At 45.0% G+C, this 12,829-nt stretch overlaps 1 protein-coding gene across 1 annotated transcript in view; it reads right to left on the reverse strand.

Annotated features, from left to right (window-relative positions):
- LOC121282406 (ras association domain-containing protein 8-like) overlaps positions 1-8,450 on the reverse strand; it is a 51,723-nt gene extending 43,273 nt beyond the window's left edge. The window contains exons 1-2 of the mRNA XM_041196123.1: positions 8,336-8,450; positions 3,884-4,773 (exon numbers count right to left, since the gene is read on the reverse strand). Of these exons, the coding sequence (XP_041052057.1) occupies positions 3,884-4,773; positions 8,336-8,438 (993 nt within the window). The 5' untranslated portion in view covers positions 8,439-8,450. The remainder of the gene's footprint in view (positions 1-3,883; positions 4,774-8,335) is intronic.
- Between the last annotated feature and the right edge of the window lie 4,379 nt (positions 8,451-12,829).

Raw genomic sequence — 12,829 nt, forward strand, 5'->3', positions numbered from 1 at the left:
GGCTATGCCCATCCCCAATTGCCCTTGAGAAGGTGGTAGTGAGTTGCATCTTGAAATGCTGCAATTCATCTGGTGTGGATACACCCACACTGCTGTTTGGGAAAGAATTCCAGGATTTTGACCCATCCAAGTCAGAATGGTGAGTGGCTTGGAGAGGAACTTGTAGATGGTGGTGTTCCCATGTGTCTGCTGATCTTGTCCTTCTAGATGGCAGCAGCCATAGTTCTGGAAGGTGCTGTCTAAGGAGCCTTGGTGAGTTTCTGCAGTACATCTTGTAGATGGTACACGCTGCTGCCACTGTATGTTGGTGGTTGAGGGATGAATGCTTGTGGATGTGGTGCCAATCAAGCAGGCTGCTTTGTCCTGGATGGTGTCAAGCTTCTTGCGTGTTGTGGGAGCTGCACTTATCCAGGCAAGTGGAGAGTATTCTATCACACTCCTGACTTGAGCCTTGTAGATGGTGGACAGGCTCTAGGGAGTCTGGAGTTGAGTTACTTGCCACAGGAATCCTAGCCTCTGACCTGCCCTTGTAGGCACAGTATTTATATGGCTAGTCCAGTTCAGTTTCTGGTCAATAGTAACCCCCAGGATGTTGACAGTGGAGAAAAAGGACTGCTGGTTGTTTAGGTCAGGGTGGAGGCAGTGGGGGAGGAATAGGTTTTTAAACAACACAAATCGAAACAAAAGGCCTCAAAAACTTTCTGATAAAATTCAGGAGGTGAAGTCTGAAAAGAATGATTGTTTTGATGACTTAAAAATGAAACAGCTTTATTTACACAGAAAGGGATTATTACAGGAAATTTACCATTTACAAACAGGTTCCAGATGTAGGAATAATACAGAATGCAGCAATAAACGGTGGCTGACATTATACATAATTAGAATTACCAACGAATAATTATGTGTTAATTTGAAGTAGGTTGGTTAAACTATGAGCCGCAAGTCTCTTGGTCGTGCAAGGTGAGGACCCAGGCGGAAAAGAATAGCATCTAGATGGGTAGTGAGTGAGGCGGGGGGGCAGAGAGAGCTCTATGACACATCCCAGTGAGCACAGCCAGCAAGTTGAAATACTTAATCCCTGTTTGGTTTAAATATTTTTCAAAAAATAGAAATAAGGAATCTTCTCAGTGGCATCAGCTGCAGGATGCTAACAACCTCAACCAATCCAATCCAATTTTATAATCTTGGGCACTTAGAATACAAAAGATTGACCAGGAGCACATACCTAGCCACCCCTGAACCTCAATCACTCAGGACATTCCCATTAAAAACTTGAGTAGCTGAGCCAGTGAGAGCAGGAGGGTTGCAGGCTCAGTCACCAGTCTGGCCTCAGCTAGTTGATCTCAGCAGGGGAGTGGTATGGCCATATCACTTTGAGCTAGGGAATGGATGGGGAATATCAGGCAGCAACAGATTGAAGTCCATTGATCTGGACTGGAAAGGAACATGTGCAGATCTCAGGAGGACACAGGCACCCCATGGCTGAATGACCTGCTGACGGGTTATCACCAAGTGAAGTTTTGGAGGTGGTGGAAGGTTTGTGGGACTGCACCCCAGCCTCCAAGAGAGGAGAGTTGGGGTTAAAATTAGCAGTGGATTGTTAGGTAAAGTTAAGGCACGGGAGACTCCTATGGAGTCTATGAAATATGGAGATGGGATTGGGCCAGTCTGTTTAGTTGGCCTGTGGCATGTTCGAGACTTTAGATAAGGTGTAGGCCTTACAGAGTGTCCTGCAGTGTAAAAACTTCCAGGTGTTCCCTAGTGTTGGGAGTCGTCTCTGATGGCTCGGTACAGGAATGTACTGTGCAGTGTGGTACTGGAGCATTCTGAAGATTTTGCCTTGCTCTCTGGTCTGGTTAGATGGTCTCACATAAGGCTGGAGGTATAGCTGGTACGGTTGTCAACCTTCCAGGATTGTCCTGGAATCTCCACGAATTAAAGGTTAATCTTGTGGACACTGCCACAAGCAACCAGGAGAAAAATAATAAACAAGAAGAAAGATTTATTTTGTTTTCATTTTCCTCAAATATGTTTATTATAAAAACATTGGAGATGAGGGAAATGGTTGTTTGACTGTCAGTCAAGAAAGTGAACGATGAAGAATCTGTTTGCTTTCTGACTGGAAGGGGGTGCGCCAAGTGAATGAACATGTTGAGTGACCAATGGCAAGACAGCTGGAAGCAGGAGGTCACATGATGAAACCTTCAGGAATACATCCAAGTTAAGTTGACAACTCTGAATGCAAGTTCAACAATCGGTCTCCAGACTGGACACACAGCGGCCAGTAACATATTGCTGGACATAAAAGGCCTGAAGCTGATCATCAGCCACATACCTTCAGTGGCTTCTAATATGGGACAAAGACTTATTAAGGCACCATCATTTATTTAAATTAGGATGCCTCCCCATGGCATGATTTGAGTGCCTAAGTGATGCTCCAGATGTGAAGCGGCTGACTGGCCCACTTATGATGCTGTTGGAACTCATCATCCTGGTTATCAAACATGCGGCAGGTTGCAGACCCAAGGATGCTCACGTGAATGGCGGATTTAGAGTCTGTCTCCAACTCCACAAGGTTTCATTTGGGTTAGCTTTTTCCTGTGACTGGGTCACATTGTGTGTGTTATCAGGCTTTCCATCACAGAGGCAGCATCAGGCAACCCAGAGACAAAATGCAAATACAATTTTCGCACTTTGAAACCTTCTATATCCAACCAATCCTATCCTTTGGATTTACTTTCTGGTGCTTGTTATTTTATTAAGCTTGACCCAGGCAGGTTAAGCACTGGAGATGGTTCCCCCATTGGCCTCCATGTTGTCTTCTTGTCCAATGTTTCTCCTGTGGATACTGCCAGGCACTGCTCTATATCTCTGGTGCCCTCCCTCCTCCCTCTTTCACATTGATCAGATCATTTCCTTCTATTTCCCCCCACATTTCCCCAGCTGTCAGAGAGCAATGAATCTCTAAAATGTGATGGCGGCTGGTATGATGGCTACTGACTCTCTTCCTTCAAGAGAGAGTTGGACTGTTCCTAACTGCAGGGGACAGGGATCACATTAGAAGGTAAGTGGATTAACAGTCAATGCGCACATGGGCCCAATGATCTCCTGGAGTGATTCCAAATTGCCTATATGGGTTGAAGAGGGGCTTTGCAGATCATCATCTCCTTATTGTCCCCGTTTCCCAGGTGATTACATGGTTGTGTGTGGATGGAGAAGGAGCATGGGAAGGGAGGGCGGGAGGAGTAAGGATGCTCCTGCCATTACGAGTGTGGGGTAGGTTTGTTGGATCAGCTAGTCTTTTCCTTCTGCGACTTTTGTGTCTTTGTACCCCTGCTCAGATCTTTATGGGTTTTGCTGAACTGTCCAATGAACTCAGAGGGCATGGGACTCTAAAACATTACCACTCTCACAGTTGGCCTCAGCACCACAGAGTTAGAGAAAGGGAGATGAATCCCGGCTACTGATTGCTTTACAATGCCTATTACTAGAACACAAATATGCGCACATGTGTGTTTGTGTGTGTAGTTTGGGTCAGAACACATCTAGGATTCAGATGTGATGCTTCCATGGTTTAATAGCTAAGCAACACATTATGAATGACCAAATGGATGGAGGTAATGGAAGGTAATCAGCATCTTTAGGAGAGGAGAAGAGGAAATTAGTTTGGAAAATGTTTTCAGCCTCTCCTTCAACATGGGCAGAGCGTTGTCATATGGAGGGAATAGATATCCTGGACACAGCAATGTTTACTCATTGAAAAGTCCAACAGAAAATTCCTTTCCACAACTCTTCAGATTTTCAGCAATGACAAGTAAAACATATAAACACACAAAAAAAGTCACCGGCACTGGGATTGCCCAAAATCCTCCTACAGACTGACCTGAATTTCATTTTCCACCCTCTCAATGGCCTTCTCCACCAGCCTTACATCCTCCTTCAGTTGCACAGCTTCCTGAGATTTAACACTTATCTCCTCTTTCAGTTCCTCTACCTTGATTCTGATGTCGTGACAGGATTTGGCCTCTTGCCATTCCCTCTGGGACCTGACCATTTCAGTGTCGGCCTCCAGGATCTGGGTTTTCAGTATACAGTCCCTCAGTTTCTCCTCGCACTCCTCCAGTTTCTCCCTCATCTCTTGCAGCTGTGCCCTGAGCTCTCCCCCATGGAGCTGCTCAGCTTTCAGTTCATTCTCCCAGAACTCCACTTCCTCCGCCTCTGCACTCCTCTTATCAATCAGCTCCTGGAGTGTGTTAATCTCCTCACTGACCTTTGACTGATCATCTTCCTGCAGCTTTTCAATCTCCATTTCAGTCAACTCCAGCTCAGCTTGAAGACTCTTTAACTTCTCCTGCTGAAGGTGGAGCAGCTGATTCAGCTCCTCTCCTGGATGTTGATCAGAATTTGAGGCCTTTTTCTCAGGCTTGACTTTTCCTTCTTTGCTTTTCCCAAAGGATTCCAGCCACTCTCGAGCTCCTTCAGCAAAATTTAGGGACTTCCTTTTGACCTCTTTCAAGTGACTATTTTTGTCATTTGTATTCCGCAGCTTTGCTAGCGAGGGGAGGCTCTGCCTGTGTATGTTCCTCTCTGGTCCTCGGGGCTTGCCTGAAACAGGCTGCAGACCAAGGGAGGGCCCGGTGCGGTTTAGAATCAGCTGAACATCCTTAGCTTGCTGGCCCCATTTACTGAGGGATGGCAAGAGTTTCTCATCTGGCGTGAAATGTCGTTCAACGTCCTTCCACTTTTCCCTCAGGGTGTAGCGTCCAGTACGACCTGCGAATAAAAGTGAAAGAGTGTTGCTAACACCGGCTTTGTGCAGGAAGAAAGGGGGATGTGGCTCACAGAGCCTGATCCTTAAATGGAGCAGAAATAAAGAAAGCAGCAGTGATATTGCACCTTCTGTCACCTCTGGAGATGAACAGATGAAGCCTCAGTTTAGCTTCTCATCTGAAAGACAGCACCTCCCTTAGTATTGCTTTGGAGTGGAAGCCAAGATTTTGAGCTCAAGACTCTGGAGCGACGTTTATAAAATTCAGAGGCAAGAGTCTTAACAATTGAGCCAAACCTGATACCATGGCCAATTTTACACCATCAGTGTCTCTTTCGAAAATACAACTTTTCTATTTCTCTCTGATTCACTGTCAATTAAATCAAATGAACTTGTATTAGTATGGCATAAATCACAGCTCTCAGGCCACTCCAAAGTGCTTTATATGTAATGGGCTGTGACTGTTGGGTGTTGCCACCAATTGTGCACAGCATGATTCCAGAAACAGGAAATTAAATAACTGATTGGGTTAGCTGACTGTGATACTGAGAGAATTCCTTGCTCTTAAAATGGTGACATCAGATTTTTTATAATCCATCTGAAACACTACAGGTATACTCTCACTTGTCTAATTAAGCAGAAAAACTCGAGTGTTAATAGTCTAAACTATTCAACAGTTACTTCACATGGGTGATATTGTCCAGATAGGCCTGTAGTCATTCTGGGGAACTTGTCTTCATTGGCTAGTGTGTGGCTCAGTGTGTGTCAACTGTGGCTCAGGTGGTGGCACTCCCATCTCTGGTTCTGGGTTGAAGTCCCACGCCAGGGCTTCAGTGTAAAGATCTAAATTGATACTCCAGGCAGCACTGTTGGAGGTGCTGTCTTTTAGATCAGTTATTAAACTGAGGCTTTATCTGCCCTCTCAGGTGGATGTAAAAGGTGCCATAGCATTATTCTGAAGAGCAGCTTAGGGAAGATATCCCTGATGGCCGATATTTGTCCTTCAATCAATATCACAAAAACAAACAGATTATCTAGTCATTATCACAGTGCTGTTTGTGGGAGCCTGCTGCATCAAATTAGCTGCCCTCTTTCTTACAACAGTAACAGTGATAAATTGGCTGTAAAGTGCTTTGAGAATCTGGTGGTCATGAAAAGGCTCCATATAGATTTAACATTTTTTTGAGATGGGCTCTGGAGGATTAATCATTCTGGTTGCTTTGTATGCACAAATTCTTTATGAATTTAAAGGGCTGCTACACAACAGCCTAGAAATGACCATTGACAATATCAGAAGGCAAACACCAAAGGTATTTTGTAAGGTGATCTTTTGTCCATTAATTTAGCAGTTGTCAGAATTCATTTAAGATAAATCTATAACAACATCTGTGTTAAAATGGCGGCTGGTGAGTCTCTCGTGAATGCGTCAAACATCCCCTCATTTACTATCACCGATGGTGACTCCTAGCCTGCATTGACGAGAGCAATTCTTCCCCTTGTTCATTGTCCAGGTTCTCAGCAGCCTCCAGGAGAGGGTGCTCCAAATTTGATGAGTTGGCTACAGTGCCTGTTAGTTCCAGCAGATGGAGCAGTCACCATCTTGGCTGGCCACAGTATGGCTGCGTTGGACCAAAATGGCAGCACATTCAGCAAGATTTAAGCCTTGAACTCCCTTGGATTTTCTGCTGCTGCACCAACCTAGCTTCGCCAGAAGCGTGGAGGGAAGTGCAAGACAGAGGGTGTTTTTAATCTAATCTGCCCAAGGGAAACTGACTGGATTAGATTGACCATTAGTTTTATACTTTTCCCTAAATTTTACTTTCCAATTAAGCCAACCACTTATAATTTACTCTGAAAATATAGGCCATATTCTTCTGTCCCTTAGGGGCTATCTAAATAGTCAATACTGAAATTTACAATGAACACTGGGGTATAAATTCATTACAGCCTGTTTCTGGACACAACCAACAGCACACATCACAAGGCTGAAGCCAGGTGACCCAAGATTTGCCTGAAATTGTGCCTCAGGTTTCTTTATAATAACTACAGTAAGCTGACAGCCTCTCCAGGAGCCATTTTAGTCAGTCCAACTTGGGCTGCCTGCCTCAGGTAAATTCCTGGGGGTGGGGAGGACGGGGAAGGAAGTGATTGGGGCAGGCCAAGTGTGCCTGAGGCAGACTCCAGGCCAAGTGAATGGGAAGGGAGCCATCGGGCCAGCAGCAGCTTTTGGGAGAAGATACCTGCTCCTCCTGGTTCCACATGACCTTCTGTTGGTGGTGGCACTCTGAGCAGGAAAGCCCGAGCGGAGTTTCCTAATTTCAGGAAGGAGCCATCAAGCAGGTGTTAGACCACTCTTTAGCATAAGCAGGGAGCCTTACATCAGTTTTAAGCAGTGTCCAGGATGCCCAAAACATAAAATCACCTGATTGGGGCTGGTTTCAGGTGTCTTTATTGCGTTGACTACATCCCCATGAAATTGTCTCCTTTTGCTTCCATTTTCTAATCTAAGCCAGTGTGATGAAGGCAATTTAATTTCCCTCCAAATATCCTGGATTCAGGGAGACCCTATTGCCCCTTAAGGGAGCTTATTTGAGCACCTAAAGGCCAGTGAAGTCAGCCATTTGCAAAGTGATTAACTGAAGGGGCAAAATAGGCAGAAAAGAGATGTACATTAGGGAAGTGGTTAAACTTTGGAGGTGCCTTGTCATAGCCCCGTAGGCTCACTGGCACAGTTGCTAAGTGCTACAAATTCATCCCCTATTATCCCCATACCTGGCAGCCCCAGGTTCTCAAAATATGGGATCCTTGGCTTTATAAATAAAGGCGTCGAGTGCAAAAAATTAGGAACTTGTGAAACTGGTTAAACCTCAGCTGAACAATTGTGTCCAATTCTAAGCACCACACTTCAGGACAGGTATCAAAACCTTGGAGAGGGTGCATAGGAGGGTTACTAGAATGGTACTGGTGTCTTCATCTTGTGGCGCTCGAGGGTTGGGGTTGTTTTTCTTAAAACAGAGACGATTATGATAAGATTTAACAAAGGTCTTCAAAATGATGCACCATTTTGATAGATTGAATAGGGAAAAACTGTTTCCACTGGCTGGAGGGTTGGCAACCAAGGGACACAGATTGGATTAACATTTGAAAGGAAAGGGTTCATGGAGAATGAGAAGAATGGGACTAATTTGATTGCTGTACCAATGAGCCTGCACAAAAATGATGGATCGAATGGCCTACTTTCATGCAGTATGATTCTATGATTCAAAGTAATGTGACTCTGGGATTTCTGAAGAGGGCAGAGACACATGCGTGCTGATAATCACTGGCCTCACTACACCCCGCACCACCCTACCCCAACCCCCTGCCCCACAATGCTCCACAGGAATTTGAGCATATGCGAGATCATAACAGCAGAGAAATAAAAGCATTTTCTATGTTACAAAAAGTTGCCCCCACCCACCATCCCCATTATGATGAAGGTGATCCTGCCAATTCCAATCTGGAATGAAGTCAGGATTTTGTGGGATTATTATATCACTTAACACCAGACAGAAAATACTCTCTTACCCATGGCCTGAGCCAGGGCTATGACCACCTCTTGGCACGTAGTCTTCTCATTGACCCCGCAGACCACTCGCTGAACTCCGTCCACCCACACCTTCAGCTCCATGGTCCAAAGCTCAGATCGGGAGACGGGGCGGTTCAGAGGCTCTCAATGCCGAATCTTCATGAAGACTTTCAATAGCCTCTCCTCAGACTGGTACTGAGCATCTCTTGCTAGGTGAAGACTGAACCTGGGAAGAGAAAAGAAAATTGAAATCAGAGCTTTGAGTTGAAAGACACAGCATTGGCCACTTACGGCCCATCGCCCATTAACAAAATACATTGTTCACAACCGCAAATGGAAAGGAAGAAAGAGAGGCTGGAATTGACAGCAAATAATGTACTTTTCTTTTGGAAATGTAGCCATTGTTACAATGTTGGAAGTTTGGCAACCAGTTTACACGTAGCAAAGTCCCACAAGTAATAAAGAGATATCAACCAGGGCCCAGATTTTCATGGAATTGTGGAGACTCCACGCTTTAGCCAAAATGGCATGGCACCATGGGTGTGTGGGGGTGGTATAGATTGGCATAGTGGCAATAAGGAGGCATGGGGTAGGCAGAGGGGCATAAGTTGGCATGGAGACATGAGTGACCATGGGGCATGATTTGGCATGGAGAGTTGGTGGGGGGAGGGGGGGTGGTGGGTGGTGAAGCACTGAGGCAGGTCTTTTAACCAGCCCGCCTTGGCACTCAACAGTCTTTGTGGTTACCTCTGAGCTTTGTGGGGATGGCGAACTTGACTCCATCATGCACCCACACCCCCAAATGAAAATCTGGCTGTTTGGGCACCTTGGCCAGAGGCGAGTGTGCCGAGTTGGGAGCAAAAATCCGGGTCCAGGTAATCAGATTTGTTGATGCTGCTGGAGAGATAAATATTGGCAGGAACATGGGGAGACTTCCCTTCCTCTCCTTCAAAGTAGTGTAATGGGATATTGGTTTAATATCTCATCTGAAAGACAGCACCTTCTAGAGTGCAACATTGGAGGGTCAACCTATTTTATGTGCTCAAGTCTCTAGAGTAGGTATTAAACTCACCACCATCTGACTCAGAATACTAATACGTATGTGTATGCCTGGCTAATATAAATCTATCACAGTAAATGTAAAACAAAGAAAGCAACCTCCAACTTTCTTTTTCTAACTTTGATAACCTGTGCTCTCCCTGTGAACAGGAGGTTTACAAGCAGCTACAGAACCTTCCGTCAGCCTTAAAAAGGTGCCAATTTAAAGCCACTTTCACCACAGCAAGCACCTGAGCAGTGGCTTAAGCTCATAACCATCTAACTCTGGGGAAAGAGAGCGAACAGCATCGTCACTTATTTGCTTGTAGTGTTGGGAGAGATGTATAATTACAAATCTTTTCATTTGCTCTATATTGCAGGCCTTGCTCTGAAGGACCTAGAGTTCTCCAGTTGACAATAGCTATGCTGTAGTCAGAACATTTCAGTGAGGGGCCTGATTTGTAACCAGTTCAATTTGGTTCAAAGCAGTCCATAATGGAAGTGACCCGTTTACTGCCATTGTGCTCAATTTAACAACACCGGGTGGACAGATTCCTGGAAATTATCACATGACCTTCTGCCTTAAACTGCAACCAACCACCACCCCACCCCCCCACACCCCCACTGCGTCATTGATTTCCTGACACACCCAAACTCTAGATCCACAAGATGTCAGCTGCAGCTCAGTTGGTAGCACTTTCATCTCTGAATCAGAGTGTCGTGGGTTCAAGTCCCACTCCAGAACCAGTGCAAAAATCTAAGCTGATGCTCCAGTACTTAGGGAGTGTTGCACTGTTGGAGGTGCTGGCTTTTGGATGAGATGTTACACAGAGTCCCTGTCAGCCCTTTTAGAGAACTCTATTCTGAAGAAGAGTAGGGGAGTTTTCTCTGGTGTCCTGGCCAATATTTATCCCTCAAACAACTTCACACAAAAAAAAAGGATTATCCCACTGCTGCTTGTTGGAGCTTGCTGTGAGTAAATTAGCTGCTTTGTTTCCTGCATTGCAATGATAACTACACTTCAAAAGTATTTAATTAGCTGTAAAAGTGCTTTGAGATATCCTGAGGTCATGAAAGGTGCTAATTATATGCAAGTCTTTCTTTCCATGACCAATTGAAAAGTGAACAGGCTGTAATCCAATTGGATGATTCTAATATTCCCTCTAATTTCCCTTTGCTGTTTGGTGCACCGTACAGTCCCTTTAAGATTGTCACATGGCCACACCTGTGTGCATCTTGAAGGGACCACTTCTTGTGTGTGGCCTGTTTGTCCCCATTTACTGTGTCTAGGTGCCTCTTCTTGATGGAGGCAATGATGAACTTTATCATCTGCGTGTGCCTCAAATGTGGCAGCTCAGCCTTCTGCTGACTGAGGAAAAGAGTATTTGAGGACCAAGATCTCAAACCTCAGACTAATGTTATGGTTTACCAGGCACCAGTGATCCCCACACTCCTATATTCTTCGGAGACTTAGACAATCTACAACAGGCACCTCAATAAGCAGTAGAGAAAAACCACCAGTACTGCCTTCACAGGATCCTCCAAATCCTGTGGCAAGAAGGATGTTCCAAAGCAGCGTCCTCTCCCAAGCCAACTCACCCAACGTTGAGCCACTAATCATTCAAAACCAGTTCCACTAGTTGGGACATGTCATTCATATGCCTGACACCTGACTCCTGAAGCAACTGCTCAACTCAGTCACTGCAGGAGACTCCCAGGAAGCCAGCAGAAACACTTTAGGGATGTCCTGAAAGCATCCCTGAAGAGGTCAAACATCCCTGCCAACTCATGGAAGAACTTGGCTTGTGTCTGCCCAAAATGGAGAAATTTCATTGGAAAGGCACTTCACGGGACTTGCAGGGAACATGCAGAGGCGCAGTCAAGGCGTTGGAGGGAGCGCACTAACCTCCAAACAACTCATCTACCCAACCTTTTCAAGCATAACTTTGCATGTGGCAGAGTCTGCAGATTGTGCATTGGACTTATCAGCCATCTCAGAACCCATTGAATTGGAATGGATGCAAGTCATCCTGAGGGACTGCCTAAGGCAGCGAAGGAGTTTGTCCCCTTTCTGGCAAGTTCTGGAGTGTGAAGCTTAGAGGGAACATTGTTCATCTTATTTTTGCGTCTCCAATATTCTAAAAATTAATAAATAAAAGTGTTCAAAGCAAATGAGCAAAACACCCGACATTTTTTAATTCCTCAATGATTTTTCTGCTGGACTGTTTGCAGCAGTCTCCAGGCAATTAGCAATAGCTTGTACAGCAATGAATGGTTGACATTCAGAGATGGGTATTTTCACTGCTGCCAGGATATTTTACGCATCATTGTGGCAATAGGGCAGCAAACCGTAGTAAATGCAGATATACAAACATGCCTCAATGAATCACATGGTTCCTTATGTTGCCATGAGCAACAGATAATATCAAAATAAAGTCTTTGAGTTAGAACTGCATCGAGTGAAGTGACATGTCTCCCTCTGCAAAGTGGCATGGAGTTAGAATTAATTGGAGACAAATCTTAGCAGAAAGTGTGGGTTATTTCTTTCAGGCAGGTTCACTCCAGATAGAAATGCTTCTGCTAATGTTGACTCTGTGCACTTTGAAATCTTCTACCTCCCCGCCATGCTTCAGGGGAATGATGTTCCTGAAAACACAAGTGTGGATTCACAACCATGACTAGCTTTTACTGGACTGAGCATGCAGCAAAAAAACTGACTGCCAACATGCCAAGCATTTGGTTAGTGCTGCATGCTAGCAAGAAAAAGTGCCGCTTGAATTGGTGCTGTGTTCCATTGGCAATAATGGTGCTGGCAGAATTATATGACAGCTCTGCCTCCCATGCCAAGGCTGTCACCAGAGACAATTTTGCGATGTAAATACAGTGTCAGTTCAAACCCATCTCTACTCAGCCAGGGCTCTGAAGCCCAATCACTGTATAGTGAATGTGTGTTCAAATTAACAGCCTTGGTTTCCCACATGGGGACATATTGGCTCAGGAAATCCTCCTGGATCAACAGATTTAATTCACCACTACCTGCTACCACCTGCAGTCTATTGATATTTCCCACCTCAGTGTTGATGTTACATGTCAACCTCGTGGGTAACTATCCTGCAGATCAAGAAATTTGAATGCAAAATCCAGGCTGACACTCTGGTGTGGTACAGAGGGAGTGCTGCACAGTTCAGGAGGTTGCCTTTTAGATGAGACGAAGGTAGCCATCAAGGGAAGTTCCTCTGGACATACTGTGAGCAACCAAATACCCAATTAAACTCCATGCCATACAGTAGTTTATATATTTCCTATACTACATCCAGTTAGTGTTGACAGCTCTTCATGTAAATTGAGCCATGATTTTCACCATCATTTCCTGTGAAAAATCAACAATTCTACCAACAACAACTTGCATTTGTATAGTGCCTTTTACACAGTAAAAAGCCCCAAGGCGCTTCACA

This window comes from Carcharodon carcharias, chromosome 9 (assembly GCF_017639515.1).
Source record: "Carcharodon carcharias isolate sCarCar2 chromosome 9, sCarCar2.pri, whole genome shotgun sequence".
In the NCBI taxonomy this organism is placed as follows: Eukaryota; Metazoa; Chordata; class Chondrichthyes; order Lamniformes; family Lamnidae; genus Carcharodon; species Carcharodon carcharias.